The sequence below is a fragment of the Staurois parvus genome, unplaced genomic scaffold (assembly GCF_062004578.1).
Source record: "Staurois parvus isolate SC_StPar_1 unplaced genomic scaffold, SC_StPar_1.0 ptg000059l, whole genome shotgun sequence".
Lineage (NCBI taxonomy): Eukaryota > Metazoa > Chordata > Amphibia > Anura > Ranidae > Staurois > Staurois parvus.
Window position 1 is genome coordinate 2181342 of NW_028317855.1, and position 24182 is coordinate 2205523.

The 24182-nt window shown below is 42.6% G+C and overlaps 1 protein-coding gene across 3 annotated transcripts in view; it reads right to left on the minus strand.

The window, feature by feature from the left end:
- The window catches only part of COG2 (component of oligomeric golgi complex 2), a 174110-nt gene that overhangs the window by 2880 nt on the left and 147048 nt on the right, over positions 1–24182 (minus strand). For 2 of the 3 annotated variants that reach the window (XM_089668544.1, XM_089668545.1), the window contains one exon: positions 16421–16598. The exons of the other annotated variant lie outside the window; for it this stretch is intronic. In XM_089668544.1, coding sequence (XP_089524670.1) covers positions 16421–16598 — 178 coding nt within the window. The remainder of the gene's footprint in view (positions 1–16420; positions 16599–24182) is intronic. 3 annotated transcript variants of the gene reach the window in all.

The following is a 24182-nucleotide window of genomic DNA, read 5'->3' on the forward strand; positions in this document are numbered from 1 at the left end:
ACTGCTATTATTTTGAACACAACTGTATATATATTTATTTTTTATTACTGCAGAGAATGGAGGATGGAGTTTCAGAGAAGCATAGATTAGTCTTTACGGATACCACTGAGCCACAAGAGCATTCACTGATTTGGCCAGATGATCTCTGCACCTGGAGACAAATCTGTTCAGATTTTTATTGAACCTGGAGGTTCACATGCAGAGTTCCCACCTGTAGAATGTGGGGTTTTGGAAACACTTCTACCTCTTTTGCTACTGCCAGACTTCTACTTCCTCCCTAATTGTTGATGTACGCCACTGCCATGACATCGTCCGACTATATCCTGAGCAGATGACCCTCCAACTAGGGTGCTCAGCATTTTAAAGACAGCCAAACTATTCATATTCCCAGAATGTTGATTAGAAGATATGATTTGTGCAGTTGGGTTGTCTATAGAGAATTAGCCAATTTGTCCCACAAGAAAATGTGTTAAAGGGGTTTAGAGTGGAATTAAGCAAACAAAACAGCTTAGAGGGAGGTCGTCATCATCAAGCCCAACACTCTCTTGCAAAAGTAGATGAGGCTAGTAGTAGGGCTGAAGACAGTAAATCCCTCGGAAATGTGCTCCACCCCTGGCACTAGTCTATGTGGTTGTCATCCAGGCAGCAAGCTTCCCTAGACAGTAGCAGTGTCTCCCTCTGTGAGCTTGGCTTTCCAGGTTTCTGCAGCAGCTCCACTATGCACAGCCTGGTGTGACTTTCCGAGGACCATCTCTCCATCCACATCCGAGCAGCTCATCTGTCATGTCATGCTCTGCCTCCTGGGATGTTCGTGAGTGCATATTAATTTTTATTATACAATAAGTACAAGCTGTTTTAACATACTACAGAAGTGCAGAATTGGTCATGTTTTTTCAGTCAGAAATGTTTGAGGAAGAAAAGCTTTTACCTGAACTGTGTCAAAAATGAGATGTCACGTGCGTTCCACCAGTTGTCAGAATCCAAACAAACCTTTTTTTTTGGGTTTTGTTCATAAGGGGCATATTGATGCATACAGCCTTGCAACGGCTGTCTCTGTCCACAGAGGATGCATAGAGGCTCTATGTATCTGCATGCAGTCAGTTCTCGTCATGTCAGTTGAGCCACATAGGCAACACTGGCACAGCTGCTGAACACAATTTGATATCTGGGCAAGTACATATCCCTTAACACAGACAATGTGCATTCCAGGACACACCCTCACCTGCAAAGATGTCAAACTGGGACATTGTGGGCCACATGATTTGAATGGGTGTGCCTAAACACAGATGCACAGAACACCTTTCCCATATGGGCAAAACAGCCTTGCATGGGTGAACACACTTGTACACCCCATGTGAAAGAGGCCTTAGGATCTGGATTGCATTGACAGACAGGGCTTGAGCTGACTGCTCTTGTGGGATACCTAGATCCTGTTGTGGGATTTTTCATTACAATGCCCTTAGTAAGGTTAGCATATGGGCTAGACTCTTGGTAAAATAGGCCAAATGGTAGGGCCACAAAAAGATAAAGTTGAGTGTCCACAAGAAAGTGAAGGTAGTGTTGATGTGCTGGAAAAATAGGGACATGTAAATACATGTCTCTGATGCCTGCCGCTGCTAGAAAGTCTCCCTGATGGAGGGCCACGACAGACACAATATTTATTTTTAAAGTGTGACAGAAGTGCAGCTTTACCCATTTTGCAGTGGGGGGGGGGGGGGGGGTTCCAAAAATCTTTCACACCGACTGCTAGCTTTCAGAGAGAAGCAATGCCGGTGTGAGAGCAATTATTCAGTTAACTTATGACGTGAGAGTGCTTTTAAAGCATTGCCTATAGGAATTTTTAGGTACCGAAGGTTGTCAGTTTCACAGGCACAAGCAATTTTAAGGCTTGACATGTATGGTATCTACAGTATTTACTTGGCACAACCACCTCATGTTTTTCATATTTTACCCAAAAAAATGAGTAATATTAGGTTTGTGTACATCAAAATTAACTCTAGCGTATTGTTTACTGAAAATTTACATTTGATAAATTTTGCTAATGTCGCATGACATAAAAAAAAATTGGAACAACCACCCTTTTATTCTCCGGGATCTCAACTTTCATATAATATACAGTACATCTTCCTCTGCTTGAAAAAGGTGCTACTATTTAATTTTACCATGCTCCCCTTTTTTCTAAGATTCAGTGCTGCAATGCCACTTTCACTGCACCAGCTGGCTTGTTCACACATCAGATACTGTGGCTGTGCAGAGACGAGGACAGCTCCCTAAACTCCTCTTTGGCTCTATATGCAGTGCCACATGAAACAGCTGAGGGGAAACCTTCCTCTTACTGTGCACTGCCATTGCATTTGAAGCCTGGTACAGTAAGTGGACTTCAGGGAGGTCTGTACTAGAAGTGGGTGGGGGGACACTCTGTACGTTACACACATGACTTCTACACTCAATGCACAATCCTGACCTTGCCCTTGGTTTATGTACTCCTAAATTCTACACTCTGTGCCTTAAACATTCCTGACCCCTGCACTCTGTACCTTATGAACCCGACCCTTCACTTGTGATCCAATGCATTCCTGAGCTCCATGCTTTATGCACTACTGAGCCCTGTGCTCGGGATGCTGCCCGCCCTCCCTGCAACCTGCTTTATGCACTCCTGACCCTTTGCTCTGTACCTTATGCCTGCCTGACCCGTGGTCTCTGCATCATGCACAAGTGACTCCTGTACTCCATGTATTACCCATTTCTGAACTCTACCCACTTCTGTACCCTGCGCTTCATGCAGTATTTGCTCCTGAGCCCTGTGTATTTCACACTCCTGAGCCCTTTTGCTTTGTCTGTTACGCCCTCCTGACCCCTGCATTGAATATGCTGTGCAATTATGAGCCCTCCGATCTGTGCCTTGTGCAAAATTTATCCTCATTCAGTTGTAGCTCTTATAACTCTGCCAGCCTGTGGGCATGGTATAGCACCAGAGCCTGAGGGACAGAGACACGATGTCACTCCCTCCCCTTCCCATACACATAAAATCTATCTAAAAATCTCCATTTCAATTATATGCAACTATCAAACTTTGTACCTCTACAAGCAGTTCACAAGTTACAAAACAGAAGCCAAATCACATACTGTAAACGGCAGTATATTCACGCTCTCCAGGTCCGATTACAGAGACATAGAACAGCAGGGACACAACCCTTTTACACAGCTATACTGGAAGACTCATGCACATCTCCTCTCTACACAGTCTGTCACTGAAATCAGAAGGGGAGGGCCATCCCCATATATATATTTCCATGCGTTGGCTTTCAAATGCTCAGAACACCAGGAAGGATTGCTACGGACATGGAGTGCGGAATGCTGGTGATCTTCATGTTACTAATCTCATAATTTTTCGGGTTTACAACCACTTTAAATGAACCACTTGCCTACTGGGCACTTCTACCCCCTTCCGGCCCAGGCAAATTTTCAGCTGCCAGCACTGTCGCACTTTGAATGACAATTGCGTGGTCATGCACCACTATCCCCATATGCAATTTTTTATAATTTTTTGCACACAAATAGAGCTCTCTTTTGGTGGTATTTAATCACCACTGGGGTATTTTATTTTTTGCACTAAATGTAGAAAGAGTGAAAATTTAAAAAAAAAAAAGTTTTCTGTGTTTCTATTATAACATTTTGCAAACAGGTTTTTTTTCTCCTTCACTGATGTGTGTTGATGATGCAGCACTGATGAGGCAGCACTGAAAGGCACAGATTGGCAGCACTGTTGGGAACTGATGGGCAGCACTGCTGGGCCTGCATTGATAATCGGCACTGATAATTAGTGCCCTGATTATCAGTGCAGATGTGTGCTTTGAAAGTTGCCGACTACCTACAGTACTTTCTTCATGCTCTGACAGTGTAAGGAATGTACTGTTGATAATTGGCAAATGTATTTACGTAGCGGTCAGCTGTGATAGGTCACAGCTATCACGTAGAAATAGGCCGCTGTGATTGGACTTTTACCATGTCATGTGATGAGCTGTGTCCAAAGGACAGTGATCATAGACCACACCTCAAGCCTGCTGATGGGGGTGTGTTCTGGGAGGACATCATATGATGCCCTTTCAGAACTGGACTACCACGCTGTAGCCATCATTTGGCTATAGCGCGGTAGTAAAGTGGTTAAACAGACTCCACCTGATTATTCCCTGATGAGCTTTTATACACTGACACCTAATCTGGAACACCTAGGTCTAATTTCGTGGAGATGGTAAATGTAACAAATCTGCATTTCCGTTATCTTTGAGAGCTAATTCACCATGTCAATTTTAAATGTCATCGATTAAAATATATCATGTTTGCCTTTTTAAATATGTTGAAAAATCTAAGTTTATAATTTTTTTTTTTTTTAATATCTGGGGTTCAGTCTTAATTGCAGTACGGTACAGCCAGGTGGTACCAACTTTTTCATCTTTGTATTTCACAAATTGCTTGAAGGTTATAGTTACAGTTTAGCTTTAAAACTTAATTGTAAGTGGATGGATGAAATATAGATGTTATAAGTGCTAAAGAATAAAACTTACAAATCATATGTTCCTTATATGCAAAAGCTGCTCTTGCTTGTTTACATAGACATGTTTTTCTGTGACCTGCCTTGCTGCACATGTGCAATACAATCTGCATTCCCAGCAATGGTCAAGCTGCCAAAAATAGATGCCTAGTGCTGAGATTGTAGGACTCTTGTGAGTAGGTGCATAAATTTGCAGGCTGGTCTTATAAAGCACGAAGTAAGGTGTTGGCCAAGTTGGCCATACTTGCTCTAAAGCTCAAACCATCCAAGCAGCAGGGATCTGTGAGGATTTTTAATATATGACTTATATACTCCAGTAACACAGTCAGGTGCAGAAACCAGCCTGTTATTTGCAATAAAGAATGAGGTCCTTCCTATTTCTCTCCCACCTGTATGCCAGATTCAGGTACTGATGATGACAGACAACTTCTTTGGATGCATGTCTGCTACGTATAGCTATCATTTCTTGTGTACCTTTTTAAAATGAATAGCACAGAAATATGTTTTCGATGACAGGCATCTGAATTATTACAGCATTCCCAACAAAGTGTCCCTACAATTTCTGTAAAACAAGATCGGAACTTACCCCTGCTTGAACAATTACATCTAAACCCCATATAGCAAATGAGCAAACTGTCCAACTTTAGCTCATGTATCCTTTATACTTGTTCCCTACTGACTATCTTGTTATGAATAAGAAATGTAACAGAGGTGCTTATCTTGTTTTCAAGGATTAAAAAAGGCGTTAATAGCAAATTAAGAAACCAAGAGTTTGTGTTTTTGCACTGAAATGTTGTATTTTTGTAGGTGAAGTGAATGTCCTCAATGTAGAAGCTTTCCTAAAGAGAACTAGGGTACAATGGTCATATTTGATTTTTCTCTTCACTGCCCATTTGCTGACTGTAGTGTTTTCAAAGTCACAAAGATCATTTCTTGAAAGGCTGTTTAACAGAAAATATTCTCTATGTGCAATATAATGTTAAAAAACCCTGCTATAATGAACACAAGCTTTAATAAAAACAAAATTTTATTCTGAATTAGAACTGAATTTGATTCAGAAGTTATTTAGATTATGAAGTTAACTTTCAGTTCAGGTCTACTAAATACATTCCAGGATAGCAAAATTGTGTAATTTGTCTTCATTAGAATCAGCCAAAGAAAAGTAGAAAAAAAAGGTATCCTTCCAGCGTTCTGTAGAGAGGGACCCATGCTTTCTCTGTGGAAGCAGTGGTCTCCATGCAGAGTTTTACCATCCAATGCATGGTCAGAGCTAGATCTCTCCAAATCAGCAACAAGCATGAGCTTTGTTGATTGTACAGCTCTATGTCTGACTCAGCAGGAAATGTTTCAAGCCCCTCTAGAGGGATCACTGCTTCTATAAGAGAGCAAGAGTCCTTCTCTACAACATGCTCAAAGGGGATAGGCATTTCTTCTTAGATTGTGGCTGCTATTCTAGGAAAATAAATATTGAAAAACCTTTTAAATTTAGCATTTTTTACATTTGCACTTGAAATGTATTAGTTGCTAAAATCTGAAAGTTCAATTAGATTTTAAAGAACAATTGCATCTTTGCTGTAAAATTCAAAATTGTAACGAGCCTAGCACATTAATCAGCAATATAAATGCTGGACCGTTTTGTCCGGCACAAACATATGGGGAGCAGACTGGTTGAAATACGAACATTAACAAAAGATTGCTTTCTTACCCACTTGCGGACCCGCCACAGTACATATACTGCGGTGGGTTAAAACAAGCAAGCACAATCGCGTACATGTATGCATGCAGGTGTGCCTGATCTGGCTAAGGGGGGCATGCAGCGGGCCTCACGCGACCTCTGTTTTTGATTTAAAAAAAAAAAAAGCTAAAAATTTTTAAAAAATTAAGTAATAACTTTTTTTTTTTTATATTTCAATCTTTTTATTGAAAGGATCAAACATACAGACCAACAATATCAACAAATGAGAGATATGAAACTTCAAGGACAATATTCACTTGTGAAAATAGGTAAAACTGACATTGTACAGAAAGTTTGAGGAATCGGACATAGCTTGTATGTATGGGACCAAAGACCCTCTTGTGTAATCTACAGATAATAAAGATAAGCTGCAACAATAGGCAGAATTCCAGAACATATTTCACTATGAAGAATGATTAATCATGAGCATAACCAAACCATAGTCAGATACTAAAGTAAGATACATCAAAAAGTAATGTTGGGTATAAAAAGGTATAAAAGAAAAAAAAAAAACAAAGAAAAAGAGAATAAGAAAAAGAGTAAAGAAAATGAGGGTCAGCCATGGTCCCTCTAAGGGATGGAGAGGTATTGAATACATGGATTCCAGGTTCTGTCTAATTTTGATGTATTGATTTTGAGAATGCAGGTGAGTTTGTCATTAACCATGATCTAATTCAGTATATTTTTAACATAGTCGAGTGGTATCACTGATCGCTTCTAATATTTAGCAATAGTGATTCTTGCAGCCAGGATTATGTAACGGGATCAATTTGGTCGATTTCTTAGGGATTCCTGAGGGTAACTTTTGAAAAAGGGCTATCTCTGGGGATCTATGGATATTAACTCTCGGCACTGCCACCAAATTTGGTACATGGTTCCCTCCTGCCCACAGCACTGAAAACAGGAAGGCGGTGTAGTAAGATGTATTATTGCAAGCCACATAGGCACTAAGTACCATCATAGAAGTGTTTTATAGTTAGATTCTATTAGTGTGTTAAGAGAAACCTTTGACAGAGCGTAAGCAGTGTCCTGCCATTCAGTTAGTTCTAGGGAGATATGCAAGTCCCATTCCCAATGAAATATATATATATATATATATATATATATATATATATATATATATATATATATATATTGGATATTCAACCTTTCAGCATACTGGTAGCATGCCAGGATAGTTCTGTTAGGGGTTCTGTCAACAAGTTTGGATTGTATAATGGATGCAATTTGGTTATATCATAAGGCCTCACTGGATGGGAGCTGGTGTTTATCTCGAAAATGTTGTAGAGAGTACAGTTGATCCCAATCTAAACAATCCCTGACACAGAAAAGGACGTTATTAATCCACCACTGAAATAAACGCAGGGTGAGCCAGGTACAAATTCAAGGTTACAGAAAATGGGGGCTAAAATGGGTATGAGGGGAAGATAAAGGTTTATGGATGCTTAGCCTTAAAACTTTTTTTTTTTTTTTTTTTTTTTTTAACAACCTCAATACTGGACTCTCATACCCTTCCTGCCCAGGCCAATTTTCAGTTTTCAGTGCTGTCACACAGTAACAATTGTGTGGTCATTTAAATCAACATTGGATTTTTTATTTTTTTGCAATTTAAAATGAGAAAATACTGAAACATTTGAAAAAAAACAAAACAAAAAAAAAACCACTCAGTTTTTGTGATAAAATTTTTCAAAAAATCTTTCTTCATAAATTTAGGCCAAAATGTATTCTGCTATATTTCTAATATAACCCACATCAATGTATATTGTTTAGTCTGTGTGAAAGTTATAGAGTCAACAAACTATGGTATAGATTTGAAAATTGATCAGTCCTGATGTACTGACTGCCTATCTCATGTCATGAGATCCCAAAATACCAGGATAGTACAAATGCCCCTCCCAATTAGCCCCTGTTTGAAAGTAGACAGTCCAAGTTATTTAGTAAGAGCCATGAAAAGTCTTTTGAAGTTGTAATTTTTTTGAAAAATTAAGAAATTAAATAATTTTTTTCACAAAGTTGTCAAGTTATTTCTCCCACACAGCATAGACATACTTCTAATTGCACCCCAAAAACATTCTGGTATGTCTCCCAAGTATGTGGATACCACGTTTGAGACTTTTTTTTTTTTTTAACAGCCTAGATGGGTTCAAAATCCAAGGAGCATGTTTGGGCTTTCAAGGAGAATAAATTACACATCTAATTTCCTGACTGTCCCATTTTTGGAGGCCTCGGAGAACCAGGACAGTGAAAACACCCAAAATATTACCCAGATTTTTTTTTTTTCAAAATTTTTATTTTTTCATTTTTATCATAAAAAATAGAAAACCCAGTATGAACAAATACCACCAAAAGAAAGCTTTGTTTAAAAAAAAAAAAAAATACACGTTTTATTTGCGTACAGTGTTGCATGGCTACGCAATTTCAAGTTAAAGTAGCACAGTGCTGAACAGCAAAACATGGCCTGGTCATGAAGGGGGTAAAATCTGCCGGCGTTAAGTGGTTGAGTATCGCCAGCTTCACCCAAATGGGTATTGCCAGAGATGGATGCATTTCTCTACCATTTAGTGGTGGTAAGGCAGAATGATGTGTGTGTGAATGCTGCTAAACCTTCTCAGGTACTGAATGCTGGAACTTGCAGAGCACAGAGTTGTAAGGGAAAGTAAAAACAATGCAAACAACCGTAGTGTACTATCATTAATAAAAGTGCTTCATTAAAAGACAAATTTTCTCACAGGGTATGTAACATGGCACACAACACATTAAAAAAATCATTTTAGGCCTGAAGTTTAGTTTAACCGCTTGCCTACAGGGCACTTATACCCCCCTTCCTGCCCAGGCCAATTTCCAGCCTTCAGCGCGGTCACACTTTGAATGACAATTGCGCGGTCATGCAACACTGTACCCATATGAAATTTTTATAATTTATTTTGGTGGTATTTAATCACCTCTTTTTCTTGAACAAACCAAAAACCACTGAAAATTAAAAAAAGTTTTTTCTTAGTTTTTGTTATAAAATTTTGTAAATAAGTGATTTTTCTCCTTCACTGATGTGCGCTAATGAGGCTGCAGTGATGGGCACTGATAGGCTGCACTGATGGACACTGGTAGGTAGCACTGATGGGCATTGACAGGCATCACTGATGGGCACTGAAAGGTAGCACTCATATATGGCACTGTTAGGCGGCACTGACTGGCACTGATAGGCGGCACCGATTGGCATTGATAGGTGGCACTGATGGGTGACACTGAAAGGCAGCTGAGATGGGCACTGATATGTGGCACTGATGGGCGCTGAAATGTGGCACTGATGGGCGCTGAAATGTGGCACAGATGGGCACTGTTCAGCACTGACAGCTGGCACTGATGGACACTGACAGGTGGCACTGCTGGAGCCACACTGATCATCAGTGTAACCTGATGATCAGTGTACATGTCCCCTCCGCGGAATGCCGATTACTGGCTCTCCTCTCGAGCTGCCAGCGTGACAGCTCGTGAGGAGAGAAATGCCGATAACCGGCATTTCCCTGTTTACATGTGATCAGCTGTGATTGAACACAGCTGATCACATGACTGAGCCGACATCTTTGGCTCTTTCCATTGATTGGCGATCCGCTGTGTCCGAGGACACCACCGATCGCTGCGTTGCGCGCTCCCTGAGCCGCGCATGTGCAGTCAGAATGGGAGGACGTCATATGACGTCCTCCCAGAATGAGAGAACCAGCTTGCGCCCGTCATTGGACTATATGGCTGGCAGGAGGTGGTTAAACCATCAAACATTATATATTTTCTGAAAGCAAAAACCCTGGAGAATAAAACATTGGTAATTCCAATTTTTTAATATATTTTTATATGTTTGTGCACCAGTTTATCAAGTCCAAAATTTCAGCAAAAGATACACTTGAGTTAACTCCGGGTCACACAAACAATATATTACACATTTTTTCTGGTAAAATATAAAAAAAGAGGAGGTTACACTACGTAAACAGATATCCAACATGTCAAGCTTTAAATCTGTACACCTGCAAAATAACAACATTTCAGTACCACATATTCTCCAAGGTAACGCTTTAAAAGCCCCTTCAAGTCATCAGTTTAGAGGTAATCATGGCCCTAGAATTATTACACTCACTGCAGTGTGTATTGCAAGCAACTATTTTTTTACAGTCAAAATCACAAAAAGGACAAAGTCTCCTATGTGATATACTGTAATATACAGCTGTGTAGCCCTCAGATCTCTTTCATAGGGAAGCCGACAGTCAGCATATGGGAGTCTACACATAGCCATCGTCTACACACAGTGTGTAAGTACTCTTGTTGCCACCATTGTAAGACATACGGAGGTGGCAGTAAAAGGGTTAAAATGCAAGTGAACTTTCAGATTTAATCATTTAATACATCAAAAATAAAAGTGTTCAAAATGTTAGTTTCTTTTTCTTCAAACAGCAGCCACAGACTGTAACAAAGCCTATCTCCTAAAAAAGGTACCACTTCATTTTCAAGGGTAACAATATTCACTCACAATATTTACAGAGTATGGAATTGGCAGGATCACCAGATGAAAGTAAAGGAAAAAAAAAGCCTGAAAAAACACACCACCACGCTCAAGGGCTTCTAATGTCCACTAGGTTAAATTTTTGTTCATTCTGTGTACTAACCTAAGACTCCTATTCCTTGAAGGGTGTTACATTGTGGTGATGGGTAAACGACCTTAAAATTAGTTGTCTGATGTATTTGGATGCGTGTGGGACAGTAGAACAGGTAAACTTGGCCAGGATTCCAGTTCTTAGGATAGCCTGGGGAAACTCAGAAATGTGTGTATATTGATAGGCATTCAAAGATTTTTATCTACAGTGGTACCTCGCTTTACAAATGCCTCGATTAACGTAATTTTCGGTTTACGAATGAAAATCCATTGAAAATAATGCCTCGGTTTATGATTTATTTACTAATTTTGTTCGCAATACGAATGTTGGTGCTGATTTTTAAATGCAATTGCCGGCTTTTTTTTCTTCTTTACTATAGCTCACAAGATTAGCTGTCACTTTCCCCGGAGTTACAGGAAACTTTGTTTCTTTTAACTTGAGGAAATAAAACTAAAAGAAAAAAAACTTTCTTTTAGATGGGGGGGAAGTGACAGCTGAATTTCCGAGCTATAGTGAAGAAAAAAAGAAAAAAAAAAATTAAAAAACCAGCACCATAATAAATAAAACGGCGTGGGGTTCCCCCTCCCATCCACACCAAGCCCTTCCGGTCTGGTATGGATTTTGAGGTGAACTCAAAATTAGAAAGAAAGAAAAAAAAAAAAGTCGTGGGGGGGGGCCCCCCCCCCAAAATCCATACCAGACCCTTATCCGAGCAGCCCAGCAGGTCAGGGAAGGGGGGTGGGGATGAGCGAGCGCCCCCCCCTCCCTCCTGAACCATACCAGGCCACATGCCCTCAACATTATAGTGGGGGACAGAACATGATACAATACAGCAATAAACAATACACGAGGGGTTCAAGGGCCCTGCACTTTCGAGCTTACAATCTAGGAGGGAGGGGATAGTGGCACAGGAGGAAGTGGCTGTGGGGGATGGAGCGGTAGGAGGAGTGGAGGAGATCGGCAGTTAGGTGAGGGTGGGGTAGGCTTCCCTGAAGAGATGGGTTTTCAGGGTGCGCCTAAAGGTGAGGAGGGAAGGTAACAGTCTGATGGATTGGGGTAGTGAGTTCCAGAGGATGGGGGGGGGGGGAAGTGCTGGAGAAGTCCTGCAGTCGGGCGTGGGAGGTGGAGACCAGGGAGCTAGAAAGTAGGAGGTCTTGTAAGGAGCGAAGATTACGGGTTGGGTGGTATTTGGGTATCAGGTTGGTGAGGTAGTTTGGGGCAGCGTTATGAATGGCTTTGTATGTCAGTGTTAGTAGTTTGAATTTGATGTGTTGGGCAATCGGGAGCCAATGGAGGCAATGACAGAGGGGGGTGGCAGAAGAGCGGTTGGTAAGGTGGATGAGTCTGGCCGCTGAGTTCAGGATAGACTGAAGCGGGGATAGTCTGTGATGAGGTAGGCCAGTGAGGAAGGAGTTGCAGTAGTCCAGACGTGAGAGAATAAGGGAGTGAACAAGTTGTTTAGTAGTGTCTGGGGTTAGGAACAAACGTATTTTGGAGATGTTGCGGAGGTGGAGCCTGCATGAGTTTGCCAACGATTGGACATGGGGTTGAAAGGACAGGTTTGAATCTAGAGTGACACCTAGGACTTTGGCTTGCGGGGTGGGACTGATGGTGGCGTTGGTGGTCGTGATGGAGAGAGTGGGGGCACGGGCTGGGGGGAAAATTAGGAGCTCGGTTTTGGAAAGGTTCAGTTTGAGGAAGTGGAGCGACATCCAGTCTGATATGTCGTTCAGCAGGTGGGTGATACGGGTGGAGACTGAAGGGGTAAGTTGAGGGGTGGAGAGGTAAATTTGCGTGTCATCGGCGTAGAGGTGATAGTTGAAGCAGTGGGAGTGTATCAGTTTGCCGAGGAAGGAGGTGTAGATGGAGAAGAGAAGGGGTCCGAGGACAGAGCCTTGGGGGACCCCAACAGAGAGGGGGAGATGGTAGCGTTATAGGTAATGCTGAAGGAGCGCTGGGAGAGATAGGAGAGCCGGGAGAGATAGGAGAGCCAGGAGAGAGCGGAGTCTCTGATGCCGAGGGAGTGTAGTTTATCAAGGAGGAGGGGGTGGTCAACTGTGTCAAAGGCCGCAGAGAGGTCAAGGAGTAAGAGGAATGAGTAGTGGCCATTAGCTTTGGTGGTTAGCAGGTCATTAGTGATTTTGAGTAGGGCAGTTTCGGTGGAGTGTAGGGGACGGAAGCCAGACTGTAGTGGATCGAGGAGGTTGTTGTCAGTGAGGTGGGCGCTTAGGCGATTGTAGACTAAGTGCTCAAAGAGCTTGGAAGTGAATGGCAGCAGGGAGATGAGTAGCAGTACCAGGTACCATGTACTCCGTACTCATTCACATGGGGGGGGGGGCAGGATCTGAGGGCTTGTTAAAAGGGGCTTCCAGATTCCAATAAGCCCCCTGCCCGCAGACTGCAGGCCAGGGTTGTGGGGAAGAGGCCCTTGCCCCCATCAACAAGGGGACAAGGAGCTTTGGGGGGGGGGAGCCCCGCCTGCCCCAAAGAACCCCCCCATGCCCCATGTTGAGGGCATGTGGCTTGGTATGGTTCAGGAGGATTTTTTTATTTTAATTTGGGCATGGAAGTTCCCCTACAATACCATTCCAGAACCGAAGGGCTTGGTATGGATGGAAGGAGGAACCCCACGTCGTTTTTTAAAATACATTTTTTAATTGCCGGCAATTCTTTTACATTCAGCTGTCAGCTGGGAACCCCGCTGACAGCTGAAACATTAACACACGGTTGTCACTAATAAAATACCGCATGACTTAATAAAATAACTCATGCGGTATTTTAATAGCGTTTACTTTTTTATGACCTCCGGAATGGATTAATTGGTTTTCAATGGATTCCTATAGGAAACGGTGTTTCGGTTTACGAAATTTTCGCTATACGAAAAGTCCAGCAGAACGAATTAAATTCGTAAACCGAGGTATTACTGTACCTATGTAATGCCAGCTATATAGATAGGGGTTAAGTCTCCCTCTAGTGGAATTCAGAGGTACTGTGAGCAGAACAGTGACAGCTGTATCGCTGCTGGTTTTACTCAAATTAAGCCTCATTTTCATTCCTCTTCCTTTGAAGTCCTCACCCAAGTCATCTAGTTGCCAAAGGCCCACCCTCTTGACATCTTTTGGCAGTCATGGGATATTAAAGTGTGCTTGCTGTATGTCTGTAACTTGTGTCTGGACCAGGGAAGTCAGGGTTCTCGGGACAATCTGCCAGCATTTAACAAGTGGTGATATCGCTCCTCTGGCTTTCAAAGCATCTGATCAAGCTGAGATTGGTTTGATCAGATGCTTTCACAAGCTGGTTTACATAAAACCGGAACTGGAAGTGACAAAATCCTCGTCGCTTCCGATTTCTGACATCACACAGTGGGAGGAACAACATCAGTTCCTCTCACTGTGTCCCAGGAAGCAGATGCCACCAGTTGCAGACTTACCAGTAAAGGCAGTGAGGGGAAGCCACCTGTAAAAGTAATCAGGCAGCTCTATAGCCACCAGGATAACTTTTACATTGATGATATATTGGTCATTGCTGCAGCAATTCCCAAGATATCACCCTTTCCATCCAAGGATGTATCGGTACGTCCTATAGATGGGAAGTGATAATGCACGCTTTAGCTCCTGTTTTTAAATGTCGATTTCAACAGTAGTGATGAAGCAAGCCTGCTAGCACCTTGCTTAAAATGGCAATCAGCGCTCCCATTTGGATGGGTGTTCAACATTTGCAAACTGAAGCTGAATGGTACTTTAAGGCCTCGTTAAGACTTGTTTTGCTGTTTTATGCATCATCAGTGTTCATATCAAATAGCAATCCCCTAATTACTGGACAACAGTGCCACAACCTTGTGAGTTGGACGGTTGCAATGCGGCTCCACTCACTTGAATGGGTTACACTGGGTGGGCATTACCACCTACTGAGCACAATGGGGCATAATACCTGCCATTGCCGCAAATCAAAGCACTAAGCATGTTTATAGTCCTGACCGCTGCCTCAGCAGCAATAGGTGGAGCAACTGAGGGGCAGTAAAAATGCTGCTCAACCACAGGGTTTTACTGGCCTTCAGTCGCAAGTGTAAACAAGCTCTAAAAGCTTCAACAAATCTTCCTGAAAGCTCCGCAAATGCTTTGTAAAAGCTGACTGTTCACACTGTCCTAATACAAGTTTAAGTCTGTGTGAAACAGGTCTAAGGGCTTACAAACACTTAAATGATTTGACCATTTACAAATGTACTGATTAATCATGGACTGATTTCCTTGAAAGTACTTCAATAGATGCCTCTGTTCTTGGCACGTTGTAAAACAACTGGGTTTACTATTCTGCCATCCTATACTCAAAGTAATACTGATTGTCCAGGTGAGTCCTAGTAAAATACTGTATATGGAATATTTACCAGAAATGATATCTCACAGCCTGATCTGCCTTTAGGCATACAATATCCTTATCAAATAAGCATAGATTGCTAAAGGTTTGATATTGGACCCTATTCATTATAAAGAGCGGTATCTGCTCTCCAGATGACATTGTAAAAATTACTTAAAGGGTTAGTTCACATTTATTAAAAACTGCCTATGAAGTTAAGGGCGCCTGTAGAAAAAAAACAAACTGCAGTTTTGACCAAGGTTTAATTATCTTTGCTATTCGTGAAGGCCATTTACGTACCTCATGAAGCCTGGCTAAAAAAAAAACTCCATAGATGGCCTCATCCCATCCTGCCAAGACACTTCCAGCTTATTCAAACACCTTCGCACTCATCCTCTCTTCCCTGTTGTATTATCTGTGAGTTCAGAAATGTTGCAACGGAGGAGAAAGGACCACAATTGTGCTGGGGTTTGAGAGCTCACTTCTGTGATGATGGGGTAATGGCTGGGAGTGTTTTAACAACACCCAGTTCCGTGGCCAGACTGAAGCTACAGATTTTGTTTTTATCTACAGGTGCCCCTTAACTGCATAGGCAGTTTTTTGGTATAGGTGAACTAACCCTTTAACACTACACTTGCAACTTGAGCTGTAATTATAAAATACAGTGCAAGTAGTAGAGCCTGGGCTGTCTTTCACTGTGTGTTCTCTGCACAAGGCTACAGAGAACATTCAGATATAGGAGCCATATCACATTTAAATGTCAGTTGAGATAGGTTTCCTCCACCCCCTGACACCTTTCCCCCCCATTCATTAGAATGAATAGACCTTTCCTGCTTCATAGGTTGAAAAGCACATTTGTAAAGCACACAGCTGGGCTTTAAAAATATGCAAGAGGGTTGTTTTCCTTTAAAAAGCAGAGGCATGACTGCTGTTAGGTCATACTGCTAATTTGTTAAATTGGCCCCATAATTATTGGAGACAAAAGCCTATTTTAAATATTCTTCTGTTGTGCTAGCACATGGATAGAATGTGCCAGTATGTGTAATTCCTAAGGGATAAGCCTCATCTAATTTTCAATCAAATTAGGTTTAGTCAATGATTTTAATCTAAATTGAAAACATTAAAACACATTTAACATACCTGATTTGCAAAATGTTCAACATCAAGAGCTAGTTGAAGTCTTATTTTGTTGTCATCACTAACGCCTCCATTTGTGCTATTACTGGAGAAAGCAGTTTTACGTGCTTGTTTGAGCCTCTTAAGACTATCTTCCATTTTTTTTACCGAACTTAGAACATCAGATACCGTTTCATAGTACCTAGAAATAATGCCAAAACCTTTAAAAACACATTTAAAAGAACTGTACAAAGTAATGTAAAACAACGTATAGATGTGAAACATAAAGTATTATTATACAGTATTTATAAAGTGCCAATATTTCGCTCAGCACTGTACATTACAAAGGGGGACAGAACATGTGACAGAACAATAACAATACAATGCAAAACATTGGGTTCGAGGGCCCTGTTCTTTCGAGCTAACAATCTCGGAGGGAGGGGATGGTGGCACAGGAGGAGAAAGCTGTGGGGGATGGAGTGGTAGGAAGAGTGGAGGTCAGCAAGTTAGCAGGGGGTGGGGTAGCCTTCCCTGAAGAGGTGGGTTTTCAGGGTGCGCCTAAAGGAGAGGAGAGTAGGTGATAATCTGATGGGTTGGGGCAAGGAGTTCCAGAGGCTGGGTGACACCCTGGAGAAGTCCTGGAGGCGGGCATGGGAGGAGGAGACCAGGGAACTAGAGAGAAGGTCTTGTGAGGAGCGGAGTGTGCGTGCTGGGTGGTACTTGGATATTAAGTCGGAGATGTAGTTCGGGGCAGTATGGTGGACGTCAGTGTTAGGATTTTGAATTTGATCCGTTGCACAATCGGAAGCCAGTGGATGGATTGGCAGAGGGGGGTGGCGTAAACAGAGCGGTTGGAAAGGTGAATGAGTCTGGCAGCTGTATTCAGGATCGACTGAAGCGGGGATAGCCAGCGGCGAGGCAAGCCAGTAAGGAGGGAGTTGCAGTAATCGAGTCGTGATATGATGAGGGAGTGGATGAGCTGTTTAGTGGTTTCTGGGGTTAGGAACGTGCATATTTTGGCGATGTTGCGGAGGTGGAGTCTGCATGAGTTTGTTACATTTTGGACTTGGGGCTGGAAGAATAGGTTGGAGTCTAGAATGACACCAAGTACTCTGGCCTGCGGGGCGGGTTTGATGGTGGCGTTGTTGGACTGATGGAGAAGTCAGTGGGGGGTGGGGTCCGGGCTGGGGGGAAGACAAGAACTCTGTTTTTGAGAGGTTCAGTTTAAGGAAGTGGAGCGACATCCAGTCTGATATGTCGCTCAGTAGGTGTGTGATTCGGGGCAGAGACTGAGGGGGTGAGGTGGTGGGTTGAGAGATCGATTTGTGTGTCGTCGGCATATAGGTGGTAGTTGAAGCCGTGAGAGTGTATGAGTTGGCCAAGGGAGGAGGTGTAGATAGAGAAGAGAAGGGGCCCAAGGACAGAGCCTTGTGGGACCCCAACAGAGAGGGGGAGGTGGTAGCATTATAGGTAACGCTGAAAGAGCGTTGTGACAGGTAGGATGAAAGCCAGGAGAGAGCAGAATTTCTGAGGCCGAGGGAGTGTAGTTTTTTGAGGAGGAGGGGGTGGTCGACTGTGTTGAAGGCCGCAGAGAGGTCAAAAAGTAGGAGCACTGAATAGTGGCCATTAGCTTTGGCGGTTAGCAGGTCGTTGGAGAGTTTGAGTAAGGCAGTTTCGGTGGAGTGTAGGGGATGGAAGCCGGACTGTAGGGGATCGAGGAGGTGGTTGAGGTGAGAGCTTAGGCGGGTGTAAACTAGGTGCATGAGGAGTTTGGATGTGAATGGGAGATGGGTCTGAGGTTGTTCGGGTCATTGGGGTTCAGGGAGGGCTTTTTAAGTATGGGGGTGATATGTGCATGCTTCAGAGGGGAGGGGAAAGTGCCAGAGGAGAGGGAGAGATTAAAGATGTGGGGCAGGTGGTGAGGTGGGCATCAGAGAGGACCTTGGAGACTTCCTCGATGGTAGTAAGGTCAAAGGTGTTGAGACCATGTCAAAAACAATATGAATATGATCAATCAACTATGTTATGTAGTAAGGGTATTTTATATACTCACTGTAAAATCCTTTTCCACAGCAGTTTAATGGGGGAAATGGCAGACCTCTATGTCTGTCTCGACGCCTGGACACTAAGCTGAAGCAGAAAGCAACAACTTCTCCTTGTGAGCTACACCCCACTGTACAGGCAGTGACACCAATCCAAAATTAATATTTGCTCTCAGCATTCATTATGGACATAGAAGACCTCTTGGGACAAAAGTAGTCCATCAATAAAAGAGATGGAATCAAAGCATTTCTATACTCAAATGTAAAAATGTTACATATTGCAGCTTACCAACCTCTAGATATGGTCGCTGCATTAGTTTTCTTTTGTTGATGTTTCAGATGGTGATCCTGCAAATAACACGTCCTGTCCTAGAGGGACTATGCTCACTGTGTCTATGGAGGAGGCAATATTGTCATACTGGGCTGCAAACACACCATCCTCTCTTCACCTCTGTTACATGGGACAGTTGGGTAAATTGTATAACGTGGCTTACATCAGATAGCTTGGAAGGAAGATACATACAGTAAAATATAGTAAACACGAGAACCAAGTGGGGAGTAAAGGATTTGAGAGAACAGATGCTTCAAACCGAAAAGTGAAGTAAGTACCAACCACTCACGTAGAAGGAGTCTGGTTTATGAAAAAACAGTAATGAACGCCATGTATACCATATCTGCTCCTATCACATGCAGGGGATGAAGTGAAATCTCCTTAAGATAAGGAGATGGGAAAATGGAAGAAATTATAGCTTTATTAATATAAAATGACAACAGTACTTTGAGAAGCAAATCTCAAAGAAACACCTTTTTTCTGTGGAGAATGGCAAAAGCTGGCAGACATGAATGAGCAGACAGACAATCTATGAGCAGAGATGAGCACAAATAAGGTAATTTTTGTCAATAAGGATATATAATACTTTTATAAAAAAAAAAAAAAAAAAACAACAAAGCACATTTCTTTGCAGGTTAAAAAAATAATGCATTTACTATTTTTTGTTTTGGGAGCCTGGAAAGCATTTCACCAGCGATCAGTAGACCGCTGGTGCCATGCAGGACTCCTGCAGACCTGTCAGTGGCTCTGTGTGCTTGTACGGGAAAGCAGGTACACACTGACAGGAGGAATCAATTAACTACCACAGCACTCAACAGCGCTGTGATTTCTACAAACTGATAGCCGCAAAGGAAACCTGTGGTTTTCCCATTCACAGAATACTGTGAATAAGTGACACGGCCAGGAAGGCAGAGCCCCACACAGCCATATTTTGGGGAGATCACCCGCTAGCTTTGAAAACAGGGGATTGGGGGGTGGTTCTTTTGTAACGTGTTACACCGAGAATGGAGCAAGAGTGAACTTATCCTTTAAACTGTACATAAACACAAATGAAATGCTATAATTTGCTCCCATTAAGTCTGTAAAATATACCATTGAAAGTGTTCTGTTATACCTGTTGTTCCTGTCAGAAATCCAGTGAGCTTGCAAATCCTAGTGCACTCTGCAGTGTTATCTCAAACCATGTTATTAGCCCTGCATAGTTCACCTATGTAGACTACATAACTCCCCAATATTTTATGGTGACTAGGAGAGGCGTTGGTGTGCTGTTGTCCAAATACACTTTCTTTGCTAGAGTAACAATGCGGCTTCTCCAAAGATATAAAGTAAGTGTCACCCATGACTGGGAACTTTGTTTTGGCCATGATTACCTGGTGAAAATAAAAAAAAAAACAAAAAAAAAAACCGCAGAGCGCGTTTCAAAAAAAACCCCCAAAAACAAACCACTACATGAGTTGCAAAGATACAGTATAAACATATGAAATATTTAAGAGCAGCCCAAACTCAAAGGGGTAGTTACACTTAAGAGCTCTATGAGACCAAGAATGGAGAGCAGCCTATTGGTCTTGCGCTGTTCAAGCAAATAGTTTGTAAAGTAGAAGAGAGTAAGAAAAGAGAAGGGAAAGGGGGAGAGGCAGGGAGGTCTAATGCTTGTAGCAGCAAGCCTCTTGTCAGCAGAGAGCACTGCTGGGTACCTGTATGGGTCATGGTCAAGGTTCCAACAATGGTTGAAGTCCTAAGGTAAATAATCGTCCACCCAAGGCTGCCAAATTTTAAAGTGTTTAGGGATTCAGTCGAGATGTGTAGCCTCTATTTTACTATGAATTATTAATTGCGTTATCCATGTTGTCTCAAGAAGCCACAGGTGGGTGATTTCCATGCCTTAGTGATGGTTTGTTTTGATGTTCTCCCTCTACAAATCTGCCTTCCTCACCTGCACCTCCTCCCTCCACGCGGCCAAGCAAGCCTACTTCGTAACCCTCATCAACACCGTCTCCTCCAATCCTCGCCAGCTCTTCTCCACTTTCAACTCCCTGCTCTCTCCCCCCCCCCCCCACCTCCATTCAGTACCTCACTCACCGCCCACGAGATTGCCAATCATTTCCAAAACAAGATTGATGCAATCCGTAAGGACATTGCCAATTCACAATCTACCTCTCCACCTAGCCTCCATCACCCCCTCAACTCTCCCCTCCTCTGATCTCGCAACCGCACTGCCCCCCACCACACCTAACGTCCCGCACACTATAACCTCCCAAACACTCCGCTCCTTCAGCCCTGCTACCACTGAGGTCACTAAGGTCTTCACTGAAGCCCGCCTCACCACTTGCCCCCTGGACCCTATCCCCTCACAACTCCTCCGGTCACCCCCCTCCTCCATCATTCGCTCCCTCACCCACATCTTCAATCTCTCCCTCTCTACTGGCACATTCCCCTCCCCCCTAAAGCACGCACACATCACCCCCATACTCAAAAAACCCTCCCTGGACGCCACTGACCTGAACAACCTTAGACCCATCTCCCTGCTGCCACTCACTTCCAAGCTCCTTTAGCACTTAGTCTACAAGTGCCCACCTCACTGACAACAACCTCCTTGATCCACTACAGTCTGGCTTCCGTCCCCTACACTCCACCGAAACCGCCCTACTTAAAATCACTAATGACCTGCTATCCGCCAAAGCCAACGGCCACCAGTCTGTCCTCCTACTCCTCGACCTCTCCGCGGCCTTCGCGACAGTCGACCACCCCCTCCTCCTTACTAAACTACACTCCCTTGGCATCAGGTACTCTGCTCTCTCCTGGTTCTCCTCTTACCTATCCCAACGCACCTACACCGTTACCTATAACGCTGCCTACAATAAAAAATACATATTTCCATGCAAAAAAATGTACTGCTTTGAGCACAGAAATACTGACATAATCAGAACGCTAGGGAGGTTAAGAACTAGCAAATTGCAATATTTTACATTTTAGTTCTTGGGTCTAGGTACGCCAAGATTCCTCTGGGTCAGCTTGACTGAAGAAGCATGCCAGGAAGAAACCCATAAGATGAAAACAGCAGGAGGAGACTAAGTGGGATGAATGTGGCAGGAGCGCTGGCAAGGACCGAGGTATGGTGGATATACTACTTCCAACAATCCTTGTTCTTTTAACACATGAGCTTCAATAGCCATGCATTTGAAGTTAGCAACTGGGAAGAATTGAATACTGGACATTGACACAGAAGGTCTGGATGTCAGGAAGAGGCTGGGGGTGCCTGTGACAAGAGACTAGTTAGTTATTAGAATCAGCCTATTCTTGGTCAATCTGTAGTCTTCTGGATGGTGGGCATTTCATCCAATTTCATCCGCTTAAGAAAAAAGTAGTTTGGGAAGACAACGCATGTTGCAATGAGTGGTTGATGGCACCCACTAGCAAGTTATAAACCAGTGAATTCAAATTGTGACAAGATGCAGTCAAACCTACAGTTAGGTCCATATATATATTTGGACACAGGCACAACTTTAGTTTTTTTCAGGTATTTACCAAAACATATTCAAGCTATAGTTATATAAATGGATATGGGCTGAAAGTACACACTCAGGTTTAATTTGAAGGTATGTACATCCAAATTGGAGGAAGGGTTTAGGAATTACAGCTCTTAAGAGTAACCACCCATCTTTTTCAATTGACCAAAAGTAACTGGATAATTGAATCAAAAGCTGTTTCATGGCCAGGTGTGGGCTACTCCATTATTGTGTCATCAATTAAGCAGGTAAAAGGTCTGGAGTTGAAGTGTGGTATTTGCATTTGAAATCTATTGCTGTGAACCTACACCATGCGCTTAAAGGAGCTGTCCATGCAAGTGAAAAAGGCCATTGTAAGACTTCAAAAACTAAACAAATCCATCAGAGATAGCAACATTAGGAATGTCCAAATCAACAGTTTGGTACATTGAGGAAAGAATGCAATGGTGAGCTCAGCAACATAAAAAGGCATGGATGTCCATGGAAGACAACAGTGGTAGATGATCGCAGGATCCTCGCTATGGTAAAGAAAAACCCATTCACAACATCCAGACAGGTAAAGGACATGCTCCAAGAGGTGGGCGTATCATTGTCAAAGTCTACAATAAAGAGAATACTTCATGAGAGCAAATACAGGTGGTTCACCACAAGGTGCAAACCATTTATAAGCCTGAAGAATAAAAAAGCCAGATTACACTTTGCCAAAAAACATCTAAAAAAGTCAAACCAGTTCTGGAAAAGCATTCTTTGGATGGATGAAACGAAGATTAATCTGTACCAGAATGACGGGAAGAAAAAAGTGTGGAGAAGGCTTGGCACAGCTCATGATCCAAAGCACACAATGTCACCTGTAAAACAAGGTGGAGGCAGTGTGATAGCATGGGCATGAATAGCTTCCAGTGGTACTGGATCATTGGTGTATATTGATGATGTGACAGAAGACAGAAGCAGCAGGATTAATTCTGTAGTGTTTAGAGATATACTGTCAGCCCAGATTCAGCCAAATGCAGCAAAGTTGATTGGACGGCGCTTCACAGTACAGATGGACAATGATTCAAAGCGCACTGCAAAAGCAACCCAGGAGCTCTTGAAGGAAAAGAAGTGGAATATTCTGCCATGGCTGAGTCAATCACCTGATCTCAACCCAATTGAGCATGCATTTCATTTGCTGAAGGCAAATCTAAAAAACTAAAAAGGCAGAAAGACCAACAAAGAACAACTGAAGACAGCTGCAGTTAGAGCCTGAAAAAGCATCAGAAAGGAGAAAACCCAGTCTTTGGTAATGTCCATGGGTTCCAAACTTTAGGCAGTCATTGCCAGTAAAGGATTCTCAACAAAATATTAAAAATGAACACTTTATTTATGATTATGTTCAATTGTCAAATTACTTTTGGTCCCTTGAAAAAGGGGGATGGCTATTCTTTAGAGCTGTAATTCCCAAACCCTTCTTCCAATTTGGATGTACATATCCTCAAATTAAACCTGAGTGTGCACACTTTCAGCCCATATCCATTATATAAAACTATAGCTTGAATATGTTTTAGTAAATACCTGAAAAAAACTAAAATTGTTCCTGTGTCCAAATATATATGGACCTAACTGTATGTCTGGGGCTCCTCAGAGAATACTAATCTGGCAAAATACATGATGGTGTCCATTCATCCAGATTGATTAGTAAACTACTAAAAGTCATTGCAGGTACATGTTCTACCAAGTGAAAGATTCTGCCCTTCCTGACAGGGTGCCAAGGGCTTCTTCCCAGCCAGAAGAGCTGCATTTATTATAAAGGCCTGCTACCAAAAAGAGGAAGGAGTTAGTGTCCCTGAGAAACTACTGTAAAAAAAGCCCCCAAAGGACATCCAACTCGGTGTGAGGCAATAGGCATTTTCCTCTGTCCATGCAAAGAG